This window comes from Idiotropiscis lumnitzeri, chromosome 12, assembly GCF_059441095.1.
Source record: "Idiotropiscis lumnitzeri isolate Australia: NSW breed Sydney's pygmy pipehorse chromosome 12, RoL_Ilum_1.0, whole genome shotgun sequence".
Classification (NCBI taxonomy): Eukaryota; Metazoa; Chordata; class Actinopteri; order Syngnathiformes; family Syngnathidae; genus Idiotropiscis; species Idiotropiscis lumnitzeri.
Window position 1 is genome coordinate 11,181,475 of NC_142402.1, and position 19,533 is coordinate 11,201,007.

The following is a 19,533-nucleotide window of genomic DNA, read 5'->3' on the forward strand; positions in this document are numbered from 1 at the left end:
CCGAAGTTCCCAATGGCCACCCACCCATGCATTCGACCGTAGATATTGTAGTCATTGTTGCAAATACAGGATGTCCGCCGTCCCTTTTTCCCGTTTGGTCACACGACGTTATGCATTATGCAAGGCCCATTTAATGAAATATGATAAGCCTTTATTAATGATCCTGTTATGAAACTAAAACAATACACAATGGATGTAACACATGAACAAAATCCACATTATTGTTGGAACATTGATCATTGTTTTGATTGATTGATTGATTGATTGAAAATTAATGGCACTTTCTGGGCATGCATGGCAAACGTATTGACTTGAGAAAATCTTAAAGTGCAATACAATAAAATTGTAGTACATTTGAAATAAAAGGCATATACATTTAAATTTTAAAGAAATGTTTCATTACATTAATGTAGCTGATTTATACGTTTTTTTATTTTCTGGAATGTTGTGTAATATTATATCATCATAATATGGGCAAATAGACTGGATATAATTAAAAAATCCTTATTTTAACACAATAGTTTATTTAGTTGTTTATACATTTATTTACAAATTAAAAATAAAGTGAAATTGAATAAAATGTGATGTACAGTGTTTTACCTTTAGATAAATAGATCTTTTTAATGTAGCAAATCTATACTTCTTTAATCATAATAATTTATTTGAATGAAACTTGAGCCAATTTTATTCCCCAAGGGGATTCACTTTATGAAGTAAGTAAGGAAGGACACAAGGAAGGAACGAATCCATACATATCTCAGAGTATATATGTATATTAGTTGTTGTGTCATGGTTATTGCCACAAGAGAGCAGTACCATTTCCTTCCAAAGTGTCTTTGGACACTTCCACTGCTTCAATGTCAATGTACACATCAGATTGTGAAGTTAAGAAATGTGACATCAAGCAGGTAATTATGTTCGATTTTTCTGCATGAAATATTCATGTTGGTGAAACTTTGATTTTGATGCACACAACCACTGTCCATACTCATTTTCAGAGTCTTTTTTTGAGTGTGTGCACTTTTTGTGCATGCTCAAGGTGGAGTCAGCATCGGAAGAATGTGGACAAACAAAGGAACTATGTGCACAAATGATTATAACACCTGTATTTGAGTTTTCACAGGTCACTCTAGCACCACCCATAGCACTCCGACAACAAAGAGCAGGAGTTGAGCTGCATCAAGTTACACAAAATTATGACCAAATAAGGTCTAAAGCCCTAAAATCCCAAAGTGGGAAAAACAGCAACCTTTAATTTAAGGGTACACATCCCAACCATAACAGTGAATGAAGGTTTTATTTTTAGTGTGTTTGTCTCCGAATTTTTAAGGGAGCAAAAGTTAAGGGCCAAATTATCAATTATACAGTATATCAATTTTCACTCCAGCCACTGTGATGTTATGCCATCCCTCTACTGCAACTTTCTTCAGATCCTGCTAGTTCTTGGAGCATTTTCGCTTCAGTTTCGTCTTCAGCGAGTGAAACGCATGCTCAATCACATTCAGGTCAGGTGATTGATTTGGTCATTACATAATAAGAGTCTGCTCTTCAGGCAGAAAATCTAGAAGACTGCAGGGGCCCGATGAGGTGCCGACCTCTTGTCTTAAAGTCCAGCTGTCTCCAGTCTTCACTCACACCCTGGAGGTGTGCGAGGTCCCATCCTGCTTCAAACAGTCTACCATCATCCCAGTCCCCAAGAAACCTTCATAATTAGAACCGAATGACATTTGTGGTCATGAAGTCCTTCGAAGGCCTTGTGCTGGACAACCAAAAGAACAGCAACGGACCCCTTTATCTCTGCTCTTATGACTGTCCAAATTGTTGCACAGCTGTCACTGGGTTGTTGCATCACTGCGCTATTGTACCTCTACATTAAGGAAATATTTTTGATGCTTATATGTCTTTGTTTATCATAGTTGCCTGTCACTCTAATACTAATATAGCTAATACTAATACTAATAATACTTGTGTGTTTTACATAGTTGGCCAATAAAGATAATTCTGATTCTGATTCAGAACATCCCAGTTCTTTGCCTTCAAAAACTCTTTGGTTTACATTAGGACATTTTCCTTTTGCAATGTGTCGCACTGTCTAATGAGTTCTGAAGCATTTGGCTAAATATCCATCCGAGTTACCGGAGGAAACCCACGCAGGCGCGGGGAGAACATGCAAACTCCACACAGGAAGGCCGGAGCCGTAATCGAACCCACAACCTCTGCAATTGTGAGGCCATTGTGCTAACCAGTCGTCCACTGTGCCGCCCTTGGCTAAATCTGAGCAGCTATTATTGCCTAAAACGCTCCAGAATTCATCCTGGGGTGTATGTCAGCAGTCACAGCAATAAAAGCACGTGAACCGGTGCGGGGTTATGCAAATAAACACCACTGCCGATGTCACAATCTGGCAATATTCAAAACGGCTCGTTCAGAGACGCATTTAAAGAAATATGCAGCTTACAAAATATTTATTTTAGAGTGTGGCACCCACTGCACTTTTTTCAACACAATTTTTTTATTTATTTATTCTATTTATTATTAATTTATTTTTATTATTTATATTTGCAATGGAGAGAGGAGCTCTCCAATCTCGTTGTGCACTGAGCATAATGACAAAAAGGGCATTCTGATTCTGATGTTCTTTTTAAATCAATAGCTTCTTCTCTGACGGTATCAATCCAAACAAAACATTATATATTCTTTCAAGATCGCATTAGTTTGTGCTTTTGATAGTCGTCATAATGTTGTGGCTTGTTTGGGAGTTGAAAACAATGAAAGCTTCTTCTTCACCTCCTATTGTATATATGCTGTCTGAAATAACTTGCAATCTGATACAAAAGCGGTAACGCCATCTCTCTGTAGCTCTGGAGGACCAGCACATTTTAGCGTGAGGGGCCTTTCAGCGCGGAAGCTCCAGGGGGATGACTGGGCCTCTTCAAAGTGACACATGTTGCTGTCAAGATTGAGTAAGAGACATTGTCAGGACACAACTGGGTGGTTGCCGGGGCCCAAGCCAAATGTAACTCTATATAGTGTATCAGGGGTTCCCTCACTGAAGGGCGGAGAGCCAAAAATGAGTCGAATCACAATTCAAATTGGCATTTATCTCCTCTTCGTAGTTTTGGACAGTTTCGAGAGGCTGTCTTGTCTCCTACAAGTGAGCCATTTTCTTTATGACTAAAACTTGACTAGTTGCGTAATTTTGCATTGAGGGGCATGCCGACTTCCCACATGGAATGCAAAAAACAAATTCAGTGCGGCTTCGCCTCGAGAAAGCGGACAATATGGCTAGAATTATGCTTCCGGTGGCTTTCAAACTGTCTTCCCGAGGCTCTTCCGAAGGAGTCAAGCCAAACTACTGCACTTTTCTAAACAGAAAAGATTCCATTTGTAGTATATAGTCAGACGACAATACTTTCATGTGTACTTTGTTTTCTCATGTGAAGTCTCTTCCCACTGCCTTGCTCATGTCTGGAGTCAGCAGTCGTCACTGTATAATTTACAGACATGTTTGTACAGATGAGCATGGGGGTGATGACGTATTTGTTGACTCAGTGCGCAGGTGTCACGGAGTTTTTGCTTTTGTTTTTAACTTAACATAAAACACACTTGAAGACATTTTTGTGTTCCTCTGCAAACTCACTCTCCACTAGTTTATACTTAGCAGGACTCTCCGACGATACGTTCCCAAGGCGATCCTGTGGCTTTTGGGGGAGTTTTTGCCCATAAAAGGAGAAGAGGAGTTCAGTTGAGCTTTCCTGTGGGAGGTTTCCCATTTCTAACGCTCTGCATCTGATTCACTTCTCTTCTCTCGTCTGTTTCAAAGGCCTCTTCGTCTTCCTCTGCAGATTGTGTGAAATTGAGAAATATCTATTGTCCACTATCATTTGTACTTTGAAGGATTTATCAAAGTTGAGTGAGTGTGTTTGTGCGCTGGCAGCATCATGAGCGACCAAATAAGGGACTGAGCTCATGAGTTCATGTTTGAGAAAGTGAGCTTGTGCCACTGATATTTATGACTTCATGCTTAGTTTGGAGGAGGTCCTCAGGCAATGTTGTCGCCTGGAATGCCTGAAAACCAAACGCGAATGTTCAGACTTCCCAATTCTTCATTGTTCATATTAATTAACGTATAGCTGTCAATCCATACCTATGAAGTTTCTTGATACATGTACTGTTTTCTTCCCACCTACTGTACAATGTAGCTGTCTATTCTTGCTGGTGTTCATTCACATCTGCACATTTAGCATGCCATTCATATAATTTTCTCAATTTATGCTTGTATTTTGAGTCTTTATTGATGCATTTATGATACATTTAGAAATATTTTCTCCATACAATGCTGATGACTATTCTTGCTGTAAATACACGTTCACATCTGCGTGTATTTAATGCTATATTATTCCTTGTATATTATTCAATCCATGCCAATATGTAGAATGTAGACATTTTACATGTATAACAACAAAGACAGTTAAATAAGTAAAAATAAAATGCAAATGATACGAACACATACTGTATACAAAAAACAGCAGAACAGTGGCAGTCTCATGTTGGGTCAAAAGCCAAAAAATAAAATTGAAAATTGTATTTTCAAACGTGTCGTAAAAGTGGACAGAGAGGGGCCTTGCCTAACATTTAACAGGAAGGACGTTCCATAGGGAATGACCTGCAACAGAAAAGACCCCCTTTGAGGTTCCATTTTGGTCGTTCTCAGCACATCCAGTATCATCTGATCTACAGACCTGAGGCAAATGGAAGTATCCTAAAATGAACTCTAAAATGCTCCCCCTTCCGCGTTCCGGTTCGGAGGTGAGCAGCAGCATTTCGGATCAACTGGAGTTGCTTGAAGGAGGAGTGGTTGACTCCGAGATAAAGCTGATTGCAGTAATCCAACCAAGGGGTAACAAAGGCATTGGAGGAGTCAGATGACTAAAATGAAAGAAGCTGCATCAAACAGCAGCACGGATTTGCCGGTCCAATTTAAAGTCACGGTCCAATTTAAAGCCCAAGTATGAGACTGTTGGCCCTAGATAAGATGCCAGGGGCCCAGATGAAAAGAGTGGAATGTAGAAGGGCCACTGGGAGAGAACACCATAACAACTGTTTGGTTTTTGATGAAATTTAAGAAATTCAGTGACATCAGGGCTTTGATTTCCTCTATCATATTGAGATTTTTTTTTTTATATATAACCAATTTACTCTTTGCTAAAAGATCATACAACCCAATCATAAATACCAACTGAAATGTATATTTATCTGAAACTGCCCATCTGAAAAGGTTTCTAGAGAAGTTTCTAGAGAGTCTTGAACACAATGTGAATTTAATAAATAAAACCTGTGGATTATATACAAAGGAAAAACAATTTTGTCATTCATTATATTGTCATATTTTTATATTATCATATTTATAAAAATGCTAAAGAACAAGCAAAGTTTCCCACTGGCTCAACTGAGACCTAGCGTGAAGTTTGAAATCCAATGTTTTGTGTGACGTGGGAGTAGAAATTGTTCAAATTGATTCACAAAGGCGATGACATGGTGAATGCAAGTTGATATTGCTTATATGGTCACTGGCCACCTTTCTTATGAGCTTTATTTTTAGCACGATGGCAGCTGGCACATACAAGTCGAAAGCCATCACACATGAATGCTAACGTTACATGCGCACGAACACGCACACACATCCACACACACACACGCACACACGCCCACACACACACGGACTAATTTTCTGTCTGAAATGAATATTGTTCACTGTTTCTTCTTCTCCCCAATTGTGCAAGAACATATGAGAAGCAGGACAATTCCCGACATCTCACCAAAAAACATCCTGCAAAGTCTTTTATGACAATTAAACGGCACCCTCAAATAGACGCCTTTATCTTTCTTTTTCTCCGTTTCTTCTTCACTAATGAGAAACAATAACTGTAATTGTGAAAAAGTCAATTGCTTAGCCCATCAAGTATTGATCAGGTGTGTCATCCACTTGCCAAAATAAACACTTCCCACAAATTACACCTCCCTTTTCCCATCAGGGAATGAACAGGTAGTAACTGTAATTACATAAGTGTCACCTGATGTGCCCTCGAAATAGTTGCCAACAATGAAGAAGAAATGCTTCCCTCAAATAGGCAGCTGTATTTATCCATTAGGGAAACCTAATTATTTATTAGTTAATTGTTGAGCTGATTAAGTAGTCGCTGTGTGTGCCATCCACGTATGAGTAATAAACACCAGCCTTAAATAGGTGCCTCCTTTTTCCCCATCAGGGAGGAAAAATGCTTCACTTCATGGAGGCTATTGTGCACAAACAACCATTAAAGAGTTAATGGTTCAAAGCATCAAATGTGTGCTGGCTGAGTCATTCATTTACAATCAATCAATGCCTCCCTCAAAGCATCCTGCAAACATGGCATTACTGAACAGAAAAAAAAAACTGAAAAGTCAAACGTCCTTAAAAAGATTTTTAAAAAAAGTGAAAGCCAGTAACAATTAGCTTCATTGCATTTATACTTGATCTGAAATGAGATGGAAGCGGATTTTCTCTGGCACATGCTGGTTTTTTTCCACCCGGAATGAAAACTATGTCTTTTCAAACCAACTCTGGTATTAACATCAATCTCAGCATTCCCAAGCCAGAACACATGCGCCAAAAGAGGGGGTGGGGGGTGAAGAGAGCAGTGGTCCAAATAAGGACATGTGCTGCCAAAACATCTCCACCACTTTGCTCCTCCAGAAGCAATTGAGAAGTTTATATTAGGGAGGGAGGGAGGGTTGCAGAATATGTTGCAGACTAGCGTAAGGGAGGAGGCAAAGGAGGAGGGAAGAGGGGTGGACATGTCGGGATTGACACTGGGGGACCAAGATTGTCTCCACTTTAAATCACACGCAGTTCCAGCGGACCTTCACTCTGTGCATCTTCCTCTTCCTCCCCTGACGTCGTCCTCTTCTGACGAGCTCTTCTCTCCTCCTCTCCTTTTGCTCCTCTCTCTGCATTTCTAGTGCCTCAGCACTATCCACAATCTTTTCCCCCCCTTGACTCACGCGCGAAAGCCCAACAGACCCGTCACCATGGAGGCCATCAAGAAGAAGATGCAGATGCTGAAGTTGGACAAGGAGAACGCCCTAGACCGGGCGGAGCAGGCTGAGACGGACCAGAAGTCAGCGGAGGAGAAATGCAAGCTGGTGGGTTTAATTTCATGGTCAACATCTTTTGCTCGGAGCATTGCAATGTTATAACTGAAAATATTGCAAGTAATGTTAGCAAAAGAGTAAATGTAATTATGGCAGTTTGTAGACACTATTGTTCATACGCATACTCATTAAGTAGTTGTTATTAGTCAAGAATCAACAGCTGGCACCATCAAATTGCCGCCGGGTGCCTCTTCCAGTTGAGATTCAAAATCTATATATTTAAAGGTAGTCCTGTAAATAAAACCACCCTATCCCTGCAACAACTGCAATTATTCACTTCATAGACACTATCGTTCACACACAGATATTAAGTATTATATAAAGTAGTTGTTGGGTGCATCATCGTCTCAAGACAATTAAATGCCTCCCAAAAATTAATCCTAAATAATCTCATCAGGTAAAAAATAGGTAACAAGGGGATTTTAAGAGCATATGTACTTCTGAAAAAAATAAATGCCTCCTTCAAATATACTCCCCCCATTTACCCATCAGAAAAAAAGGCAAATAACTGCAATTACATTATAGCGTGAACGACGCATGCTGATAAGCCCACGAAGTAGTTGCATCGGGCTTCACGCACTTAAATAAAGGGCTTTCCGCAAATAGATGTGCCCTGTTGCACTAGTGACCAGAACAGCAGAATCCAATGAGGCATGTAAACAACCTCTCAGATTGATTACATTGTGGAGACTTATCAAACGATTAGCATGGCAATTAAAGCTCTTAGTAGACTGATACGGGGTCGGTCCGCAATGTTGTGCACGCCTCCCTTCAACGAAAGGCCACTCGATAGGCGCAAAGTGGAGCGTGGAGATGTAAGATTATCTCCGAAGTGGCTAAAAAAAGACAATTACTGCTCTGTGGGAGACGGTGTCAACGCAGCGGTGTCCCAGGAATGACAGAGAGTCACAAACAAAGTCAGGAGCTTCTATTAAATCAAGTGGGCGCTCCCCCAACCTCCTTAACTGAGCACTCAGATGCCCACAAAGCTCATCTTCCACATAGGGTCGAGTCAGCTGGAAATCCTAGACGATGGAGTGTTTGTTTGCGCTTTCTTAGCTATTCTTGGCCAAACTCAGTGTCCACCAGCTGCAGTTTAGCCACGTTCCTCCTGGAGGATCTACTCTAGTGGAGCAAGACCCCACCAACGTCCTGTCATCAACTCGCTTGATGTTCTTACATGTTGGCTGTGGTGACAGAAACCAGAATAGCACATTGAGTGAGGTGAAGACCTTCCCCAAGGCCAAGACGATTGGGCACTCCAGTTGGAGGTGCAGCTCCATCTGGTGGGTCACTGCCCTGCTCAGCTCCTGGCATTATTGGGCTATAACCCTAAAATCAGACGCCTCCCTTTACAATTTGTGAGACTGACAATAATTGCCCATACTTCATAGAAGGTATATATTTTTTGCACACAGAATTATGAGCTAATGGCTGATCACATCAAGTAGTTACCAGGTGCCTCATCCACTAAAAACACATAAACAGCACCCTCTGGTAGATGGCTTTTTTTTCTAATCAGGAATAAAAAAAAAAAGGTCGTAACTATGACTCCATCAGTTCATGGACACTATGTTGGGCATTGCAGAGTTTATTGCTGAGACCATCAAGTAGTGTCCTGTTGCCTCATCCATGTAAGGCAAATAAATGCCTCCCTAACATAGACGGTGCTTTTTCCTATCAGGAAAAACGGTCAGCAGTAATTAAAATAAATGCGGTCCTTAGACAGACACCTCCCTTTGCTTTTTGTTCTAAGCATGTTAATTGTAAGTGCCAGAGTGTGCTTATCATGTTAATTAATCAGTCCATAGCTTGATATTGTTCATAGTCCATTCCAGTAATTATTTAAGAGGTTTTTGCTGAGCACCTGAATGTACTGTAGTCCCCGAGTGCTTCTTTCACTTAAGATGAAAAAACACGTCCTTCAAATTGACGACTGCTTTTTCCCAATGAGGATAAAAATGTAAATGTAATTACTTAAGCATAAACTGATGAGCCCATCAATGTACTCACTGGATGCCCCATCGCGTTAACACAAATAAATGCATCGTTACATATGAATTAATGGCTAAGCAAATCATATGCCTACTCTGTTATTAGATGTCGCCGCCTTTTTCCCATCAGGATAAAAAAAAAAAACACGTAGTAACTGTAATCCTCTCAGTTCACAGATGCTATTGTTCACACAGGGACATTAAACAGTTGACTGCTAAGCCCATTTGATCTTCGACGCTAACCAAAACTGCAGATATATATATATCGGCAATATTATTTTATATTAACACCCAGCTCAAACTGTCGCAGTAGCAAAAAGCTTATAAGCGCACTCTGGCAATTATAATATAGCAGGAAAATAAATAAGAAAGTCTGTCATCCTCAAACATTACTTTATTATTATTTTTTTAAATGCACATTGTAATATAAAAGTAATATTGTTCAATAATTTCTCCCCAAAAACACAGCACTGCAGTTGATTAAATAAGTTGTATTTAAATAATTAAAGTATGTCCACCATTGCCATCCCCAAAACGGCATAAAATATCCGTTTCAATATGCGCATGGTGTTGTTTCATATTTTTGAAAAAAACAAAACAAATAGATGCCTCTCCATTCGTGGATAAATGCCTACAACTTCTGATATCGCCCCCCCCAAAGTGAAATATTATGATAAAAAATCTAATTAAAAAATGCCTCCCAAATCTACAGTTGATTGAATAAATGCCAAACTAGTCATTGAACAATTTTAACTTCTCATTGACGATGATTAAAAAATATAACTTGTAATATGTTAAACATTACGAAAAAATAAATAAATAAATGAAAAACTCCCCCATCTGCAGTTGATCAAATACAGTATTCATCCTGTTGCGTAACGGTACAATACAACAACAGTACATTTGGTAGCAACTCTGCTTCTTTTCAACCTCTTTCTACCTTATAATGTGATGACAGACGAGTCGCTCTGGTTTCTTTCGTGACTTAGCGATCCACAGTAACACGTAACTGATGTTTCAGCTGGAGGATGACCTGCAGGCTCTGCAGAAGAAGCTGAAGGGAACAGAAGACGAGCTGGACAAATACTCAGAGGCCCTGAAGGACGCTCAAGAGAAACTGGAGCTGTCAGAGAAGACGGCTGCAGACGTGAGTTGGCCTGATGCGCTGCCATCCGAGGCGCATTTTCCACATGAGAGAACACAAAGTTGTGGTTGGCTGACAAAGTATCAATAGCCACGTTAGCTGAAGGCCTTGGAGTAAACGCATCGGATGTGAACGTAGATGCTTGATTTGAAATAGAGCTTCTTGTTGATCATATTAGTTAGGTTTTTTTTTTCTTTTTTGGTATACAGTAGATACATTATGTCACTTTAATGCTCAAGGAATCATAAAGCTTCACCATTTATACGAAATAAAGGCAATTTTTAAGTTTATATGAAAAAACTTTGGAGAAAATATTCAAAAACACACTACACAGTAATAATAATCCAAACATAATAAAATAAGCTCATACAATACTGTACACATAAAAAAGTCCACACACACCCGTTGTGTAAATGCTTGGGTCTCGTGATATGAATAATATATAACATATACTGTAAACAATATCTAACTTTTTCCACCATTGTGGCCTACAACCTGTACAACTCGATTTGAATTTATTTATTAATTTTTAGGAAATATATATTTATATTTTTGGGGAAAGTGAAAGTAAAAATAAGCAACTGAAATCATATGGTTGCACAAGTGTGCATCCCCTCTGATAGCTAGGATGTGGCAATGTTAGAATTAAGAGATCACAATCCAATTCATTTAAATTGAAGTCAGCACATACCAGCCACCTTGCCAAGTGCCTCAAATGAACTCCTAATACAGCTCTAATGTTCTTTTAAAGCAAATGAAAATAATCCAATCTCACTGTATGTTATATTATATTATCTATCTATTTATCTATCTATCTATCTATCTATCTATCGATCGATCTATCTATCTATCTAGCTGGCTAGCTAGCTAGCTAGCTAGGTAGCTATTTATTTATTTATTTATTGGGGGGGGGGGGCTCAGTCTAACTGCTCCAGGTGCATAATGCTTACAACTAACTACTTATACTTACTTAATAGTGTAGTAGTTGTCGACTAGACATACATAAAAAGACACAAAAAAGCATATTGCGCTGGAAAGATAACAGCACAAAAAAGAACATTTTTATTATTTGACTAAAGCCCCCACCACCCAACCCCACCAAAAAAGGTCACACTAGTCAAGCACACACCTTTTGTTGTTGTTGTTGTGCTAAATACCCCCCAAAAAACAATAAGAATGATTCTCTGTCTTTCTTGTGAGAACGTAGATGCATAAGCGCTCCTGTTGAGAGGTCTTGGCACTTTTTGTCTCAAGCATAGACAAAAAGTGGGCCAGCCTGCAGTTGAACAGGAATGCCAGGAATGCAGGCTAAAGCAAACACACTGCACAGTCCAATGAAATCAACGTTTAGGCCTTATTTGGAGCAGACATTACTTCTGCTGCTCCACTCTTGCTCAATATGTCAGAGTCAATAACATTGGATTCAAGGTTGGGATGTTCCCTTTTTATGAGTTGTTCTTAGGATGCTCATAAATCCTGGTGAAAAGTTGTATATTTTGGAGGTCTGTGAAAACATGCCCCAAAACTCAGAATATGGACAAAATTATCAAGGACCCATCCCTGCAATTGAACAGGAAGTCGGCCATTTTGGTTTAAAGCAGCTATTGTGGTCAAATTACTGAGCATACGCTTAGAAAAACTCCGACTAGCAAGTGCGAGATAGCCATCGGGAAATTCAGTAAAATATGTAAATGTGAATCACTGTCGCCAGTTACCGTCCGCTGAGATACCAGAGACCCGGTTTACACGTTTTTCTAGACAGGAACCATCAAGCGTCCAGTTCTTTGTTTTGACTTGCGAGTGCAAACGTTAGATCCTTGAGATGGCAACATGCTAATGGATGAGGATGCTAACACAATGCTAAAATGTAGTGTCAATGTTACCCTTTGAGAAATGGACAGGAAGAGTGTAGCAACACATGCAGGCAGATCATAAAAACATTTACTCACAGTCTTTTATTCTTTATCCTCTACAAAGATTTGGAAGAAGTGACAAGGAAGAGGAAAGTTTGGGTTTTCACGGCTAAAGCTGCTGTTGTTTGTGTTCTTGTTGTTGAGCAATGATCAGTTGGGTAAAAAGAATTGCCAGGTAGGCCAATTGAAAAACGCTGTTGACTGGAAACTGTTTGCTGCCCGGAGGCACACCAACACCGAGAGGAGGTCGTTCCCTTGTTGGGTTGCTAAAGCTGCTGCCCATGCGGTTAAGCAGTAGAAAATGGATGGATGGATAAAAAAAAAAAACGGTACTTAAATAATACTATTATTCAAATATATGGCACGTAAAAGTCAAAGAATAAATGAATTGAACAAAAAAGTTAAATACAACTGAATCGCACTTGGACAGTGATTCACGTACCACTAGAGGGAGGCCGTTTACCACTAGTGGTTCTCGTAACACATTGACAATTATCCATCCATCCATTATCTGTACCGCTCCTCCTCACAAGGGAGCCTGTCCCAGCTGTTTTGGGACAGTAGGCAGGGTACACCCTGAGCTGGTTGCCAGCCAATCGCAGGGCACACATAGACGAACAACCATCCGCACTCACACTCATACCTAGGGGCAATTTAGAGGGACCAATCATCCCGCTTTGCATGTTTTTGGAATGTGGGAGGAAACTGGAGTACCCGGAGGAAACCCACGCAGGCACGGGCAGAACATGCAAACTCCACACAGGAAGGCCAGAGCCGAAATCAAACCCATGACCTCTGCACTGTGAGGCCATCGTGCTAACCAATCGCCCACCGTACCGCCCATTGACAATTAAATTGTCCTAAATAGACAGAAGCTTAATTACAAAACTTTCTTTTTGCCTTTGACATCCAATACAGGCAGAACACAGCCTCAAAGCTCGGCCACCATTTCAAGAACTCACCATGAATAATGGGCGTAAGGGCTTATTTCCTCATGCGCTCTTGCGAAGGAGGATGACAAATAAATTTGGGAATAAAGCAAAAATGAGGAAGGAAATGGACTGCGGGTGAGTGGGTGAAGGGCCCAGGGTGTAATGCGTTGCTGCCTGATGGCTGCCGGACCAAATCAAGTGACATTCCACAAAGTGGGTCAACAAGCCCACTTGAAGGAAGATTACAGGCAAGACTCCCCCTCCACTAAGTAGACTTCCCTTCCCAGTCGTCACCCCACCGAGACAATAACGTCACTCCTTTCCCATGTAATGATTCAGCTACTGAATCAGATCAGACGCCCCTTCTAAACACACCCCTTTAATCAGAACACAAAAATGCATTCGCCATATAAGTCCACACTTGCCAAACTATTGCACACTCATTCACACAGAAGGCGGACTTTGCTCACCTTTCTTTTGCGCATGCTCACACTGACACAAAAAAGAAAGAACTTCCTCCCCTTTTGCGCCCTGTGACGTCACACGAAGCCAAACTCTTCCCAGGATTGGAGGAATTGGCCATAAATTTCCCTGCAGAGCCTCTCGCCTCCCTCCCTTCTTGCACATCTCCACACTTCCCGCAACGTCCCTTATTTCCTGCCCGGGGAGGAGCAGAATAGCAGAGAGAAAAAAAGTTTTCCGCAAGAAAAAAAAAAGTTTTTGTGGAAGGCATACCGGCCGCTAAGTCTGCTTTTTGGGGCACTCGCAGACTTGTATTTGCTAGTTTCTTTCCATTGTTTGTCGGGGAATTCGAGGAGAATAATGGAGACTGTGAAGAAGAAAATTCAAACCCTGCAGCAGCAAGTTGATGAGGCGGATGAACGCGCAATGGCCGTCCAACGGGAGCTAGACACAGAGAAGGAGCTGCGCGAAAAAGTGAGCTTTTCGCCCGAAGAATGCATCTTTTTCTTATATTATTTTGTACTGTTCACGAAGCCGAAACCGAGAAATCCCATTCTTTGACAAAAGGTTGATGCTTATATCTAAAAATGAAGTTTTTTTTTCGTGAAGCCCCACCCTATAATTTATTTGGACACTTTACTTGTAATTGTAAATGTGTTCTGGTGTGAAAGATGAAACAGTAGCCTGCGATCGTTTCTTGACTCATTTGGGGTGTGTTATGTAACTGAAAGCTGCACTCCATTCAATTGGAATGTATTAATCAATGGAATAAAAAACAGATGCAACAACACTGTAACTTCAATAGAGAAAGGGTCGTTGAACAATTCTTTGGTTCTCTTAAGTTAAATCAGAGCTGATGACATTTTTTTTTTTAACTACTGGATTCAAATGTTCATTTTTTTCCTTTATTTTATCTGTTTAATATTATTAAAATATTGGAGTTGTTATATTTCATATCAATGTTGTGCTTCGGGTGTTGCAGGATTGTTCAACCAATTTGTTAAAATTTTAAAATTCATTCCATGTGTACCATCTATCCATCTATCTATCTATCTGTCTGCCTGAGGTTCAACAACAAACACCAGCTAATTGATTATCAAATTAATTGATAATTATTCTTAAAATCATGAAAGTAATTCATCATGGGATAGGAATGTACATTTTTTTTAATCTGATTCATTGATTAATTGACAGATTACTTGATTATTAAAGTAATCGTTGAGTGCTGCCCAAACAAGTAAATGCTATATAAGTATATGCTATATAAATACTACTCTCTAGTCTCTAGATTTGAAATTATCTTTTTAATTTAGTATTATATATATATATATATATATATATATATATATATTTCTTTTTTTTTTTTTTTTTTTTTTTTTTTAAATTGTAAAAAATTTTTCAAATGTTTTGACAATGAAAAATAATTACATTTTCTATTTATTTTACATTTGATTTGTTTATATATTCATTTAATTTTTAGCGGGCTTAAAATAAAACTGTAGACATTTTATATTGTATTTGCTCATTTCTATTTTTAACTCATTTAGTGATTTAATCTTTCTAATATTTTTTTTTGTATGCGTTATTTACATATTTTATGTATTTATTTGTTTATTTTGATATTTAAAAGAAAAAATGGTGCCTGGTCAAATATCCGAAACAGTATTTGAAAAATACTCTTCAATGTAGTCTTCTTGGAACTTATTACTGATGTGGTTTCAACAGTAAATCTAAATGGAAAAAATAACTTGTTGAGCCAAACATCCAAAATGAACACCCAGTCCTTAACAGGAAGTGGCCATCAGACTGTGTTATCAGCCCCACAGGAAACAGGCCCCGGCAATGCACCATCCCTAACATCCAGGGTAGGGTGAGGAAAAGGAGTGAGTGAGGGAGGGCTCACAGGGACAGGCATAAAGATGGTAGCTGCATCTCTTAGGGTTGCATCAGCAGCGATCTCGTTTGTCGGCCATCTGCAGTAGGTCAAGTTGCAGAATTCCAAGTGATGTCACTCATTTGCATAAAACAAACAATCACTTGAGAAAGGAAGAGCGGGGGGGGGTATCTAGGGTTGTCGGGTCCCTGCAATGTCCTTCTCCAGACAAAGCCATGTTTCCTGTTTCAACTCTGACTCTCCATTCCTTCCTCTCTGTCCGCTGTAGGCGGAAGGCGATGTGGCGTCCCTTAACCGCAGGATCCAGCTGGTGGAGGAGGAGCTGGACCGGGCCCAGGAGAGGCTGGCCACGGCCCTGCAGAAGCTGGAGGAGGCAGAGAAGGCGGCGGACGAGAGTGAAAGGTGATGGCCGGTGTGGAACTACATTACCAATGCCAAAACACCACCCAAAAAAAAAAAAAAACCCATTGCATTTCATTTTTCCCTGGAAAAATTTCCATTTCTTATTTATAAAAAAATAAAGCTTTGCAGCACTCCATCCGATTGCTTCCTGTTAGCATTTGGCGGACAAGTTTAGCTTTTTACATTTTTTTTTGCACTGGCGGCACACCTTAAGACCATTTACTGCTAGCATTTGGCCAACAAGTGTAATTCTGTTATCTTAGGTTAAGCTAATTTCCTGTTAGCATTTGGCTAGCAAGTTTAGCTTTGTTAGAATTTGGGGGGGGGGGGGGGTGGCTAGACCAATTCTTTGTTCTGCCATTTTCCTGGATTTATTTTTGTTGATTTCCAAAAATGCCAAATTTAAAATATAAAGCGGTCCAATATTAATGGTAATGTTGAAAGAATATTAAATTAATTTGCTTTATGTTGGTCATCGTCACTCTTTGCAGGGGCATGAAGGTGGTGGAAAACAGAGCCATGAAGGATGAGGAGAAGATGGAGATCCAGGAGCTGCAGCTCAAAGAGGCCAAACACATCGCCGAGGAGGCTGACCGTAAATATGAGGAGGTACGACAAGTAATCTGCATGCTCTGTTCCATTTTGTGTGCTTGTCTGTGTCTGTATATATATATATATATATATATATATATATATATATATATATATATATATATATATATATATATATATATATATATATATATATATATATATATGCTGTAATTTGTGTGTGTGTGGGTGTATGTGTGTCAATAGGTGGCCCGTAAAATGGTGATCCTCGAGAGTGACCTAGAGAGAGCAGAGGAGAGGGCAGAAGTTGCAGAAGGGTAAGAGATTTTGACAATTTTCATTCTTTTGATAGGGTTATAACAATTAATCACAACTAATCGATAATCAAATTAATCAACGATTCATTTTGCTAATTAATTGGTAATTTATTGCCATTGTTTAATTCAAAATTCCAACTCCTCTGATTTCAGTCTCTCAACAGTAAATGTTCTCAGTTTTGTCGTCCTCAATGAAAACCGATAATTATGTTTGTGTTGAATTCAAATAAGTCATTTGTAAACAACTGCTTTTACATTGGGCAAACAACAATAAGTTTTATCTGATTAACCGAGAGAAATGTATAATGTCAATTTTTGTGTACTTTTCTATTTTATCATTCCATGGAATTCAAATGAACATAAGACGCTCACATAGCTAAAAGTCCGTCTAAAACAAAGTTGGGCAAAAAAAAGAATTCCCACATTCAGCATTACGCGTCACGTTGTTGTCTCCGCCTCCACAGGAAATGTGGTGACCTGGAGGAAGAACTGAAGAACGTCACCAACAATCTGAAGTCCCTTGAGGCCCAGTCTGACAAGGCAAGAATTTTATTTTATTCATAGAACCACCAAGATAATTCGGTTTTAACTTTTCCTCGAGGGATTTATTTTCTTTTCTTGTGCGCGATGAAAATGTATATTGTAGCGTCTTTAACGTCTTTCTCCACAAACTGCTAGCTAACACATGGACGGACAAGCTAAAACAAGTTTAACTTTTGCTAGAGGCGTTTTTGTAATCCCCCCCACACTCTACAATTCAAAATGGCACAGTCACCTCATCTTAATTGTGTTGATTATTTTATTTTACCACTCATTAAGATTTGTGCTACAGAGTTAGCATCCTTGTTTCATGTGGCTTCATTCAATGTTTCTGCTACCTCGTTCTTGTACATACTGCTGCTGTCAAAAGCAGGCGCTGACCAATTAACGCAAATGTAAGCGGGCATCTATCATAACGGCGCACTTATAAACGTTCCGGGGACCCCTGGCTTCAATTGAACAGGAAGTCAGCCATTTTGATTTGAAGCAGCCATTTGGGGTAAATTCCCAGGCTTGGACTTCCCTGAGGTAATTTGGCCAAATGAGCTCCAATTTGAAGCCAGTATCCAATATAACTGGGCAAGGCTAAGTTGAGAAGCATTTTTGCCCATGTCATCAAATGTGGGTGAAACATGGTGTTATTTTTTAAGCACATTTTGTTTCATTGGTGTTTTATTGTCTTTGCAGTACTCAGAGAAAGAAGACAAATACGAGGAGGAGATCAAGGTCCTGAGTGACAGACTGAAGGAGGTCAATGATCGCCTGAATTCTTCTTTCACCATGACGTTGATTCTGGCTATCTAATAAATTTCGCTTGTTTGTCTTTTTTCAAGGCGGAAACCCGTGCGGAATTTGCAGAAAGGACAGTGGCCAAGCTGGAAAAGTCCATAGATGACTTGGAAGGTTTGTTTTATCCCAACATTTCTTCATGTGTCACTTTTCATCTTTTTCTCCCCCCTCTAAACCTGACTTGTCTTTTTCCTTCTTCTTGCCTTTTGTTCCTGTCTGGTCCTGCTTTCCTATTCACGTGCTTTCTGACCTTCAGACGAACTGTACAATCAGAAGCTGAGTTACAAGGCTATCAGCGAGGAGCTGGACCATGCCCTCAATGATATGAACACCTTGTAAAAGAAAAAAAGCGCCTTTCAGGCCATAGCTGCTGCTCTGTTTTCACTTTTGCTCTTTTTGTCTCCTGGCCCAGTGGTGGCAATGGTGGGAAAGTGCCTTTTCTCTCTTTATAGCTCTCTTTTTTCCTCTTAAGCTCAATAAAGACATCTTTCATTTTACCCTGCCTCCTGTATTTCTGCTATTAGCAACACAAAGTCATTGTTTGAACTTTTTTTTTTTATTGTGGTCTTGTCATTACATTGTGTATCTGACCCCCTCATTCTTCCCATTGCAGACAATCTATCACAGGCAAAAGAGGAAAACATAGGAATGCATCAAGTCCTGGACCAAACACTGCAGGAGCTCGACAGCTTGTAAAAACACCACAGTGAAGAAGCAATTCCGACGAAGTTTTGTAAAAGAGAAAACATTCCATCCATTGCATCGCTTTAAGCCCAACAATTACCACAACAATGATAGTAACGCATTTAGTCCTTTTTATATATTTATGGTTATTTGTTTTCCTCCCCGTCCCCCCTTTTTATAATGGTTTTGGGTCCACATGATATCAAATTTTGGTGCTGGACAATTTTGTTGAATAAAACCTGACAAGGATGACAATCATTGCTGTTGTTGTTTATTTTTGAAGATTTGCCCATCTGTGTAATATTTCAGATATGCTGATTATTTGTATTTTATTTTGGTTCAACAATGGTGAATAAGTGGTATTGATATTTAAATTGGCCTAAAATAAACAATGACTCTTAATTGAAGGGGGTCGTGCTCCCCCTAGAGCAGGAGTGGGCAGACCGTGGCCCAGGGGCCACGTGTGACCCGTTAAACATTTTAATTCGGCCCGCCGAACTTGAAAAAAATTAAAATTAATAAACTCTGTTAATGTTTGATTTTCTAAATGTGGTGTGTCAAAGACATATATTTTGTTGTTATGCTTTTGTTATCTTTCATTTAAAATTATTATTTATTTTTTTTTTCACCGATGAGTTACCAAAACACTTCATCCATCTGCTCCTGGTCTGGCCCCTCTGGCAATTTTTACAACCCATTGTGGCTCACCAATCAAA

General features: G+C 39.6%; 1 protein-coding gene across 2 annotated transcripts; it reads left to right on the plus strand.

Annotated features, from left to right (window-relative positions):
* Nucleotides 1-6,875: 6,875 nt before the first annotated feature.
* LOC148325903 (tropomyosin alpha-4 chain) lies at nucleotides 6,876-19,075 on the plus strand. 2 transcript variants are annotated; one of them, XM_088310649.1, is made up of 9 exons: nucleotides 6,876-7,185; nucleotides 10,210-10,335; nucleotides 15,802-15,935; nucleotides 16,427-16,544; nucleotides 16,734-16,804; nucleotides 17,269-17,344; nucleotides 18,032-18,094; nucleotides 18,178-18,247; nucleotides 18,747-19,075. In XM_088310649.1, the coding sequence occupies exons 1-9, from the start codon at nucleotides 7,072-7,074 to the stop codon at nucleotides 18,827-18,829; spliced, it is 855 nt and encodes a 284-aa protein (XP_088166775.1). In that variant the 5' UTR covers nucleotides 6,876-7,071; the 3' UTR covers nucleotides 18,830-19,075. The 2 variants fall into 2 exon arrangements, with proteins under 2 accessions (XP_088166775.1, XP_088166777.1); XM_088310651.1 differs by lacking the exons at nucleotides 6,876-7,185; nucleotides 10,210-10,335 and adding an exon at nucleotides 13,745-14,113.
* The last annotated feature ends 458 nt before the right edge of the window (nucleotides 19,076-19,533 follow it).

Coding starts and splice junctions, on each gene's coding strand:
- LOC148325903 (XM_088310649.1), top strand. CDS start 7,072: ATGGAGGCCATCAAGAAGAAGATGCAGATGCTGAAGTTGGACAAGGAG. Junction 17,345..18,031: donor TTGAGGCCCAGTCTGACAAG/GCAAGAATTTTA, acceptor TTGTCTTTGCAG/TACTCAGAGAAAGAAGACAA. Junction 18,095..18,177: donor TGAGTGACAGACTGAAGGAG/GTCAATGATCGC, acceptor TCTTTTTTCAAG/GCGGAAACCCGTGCGGAATT.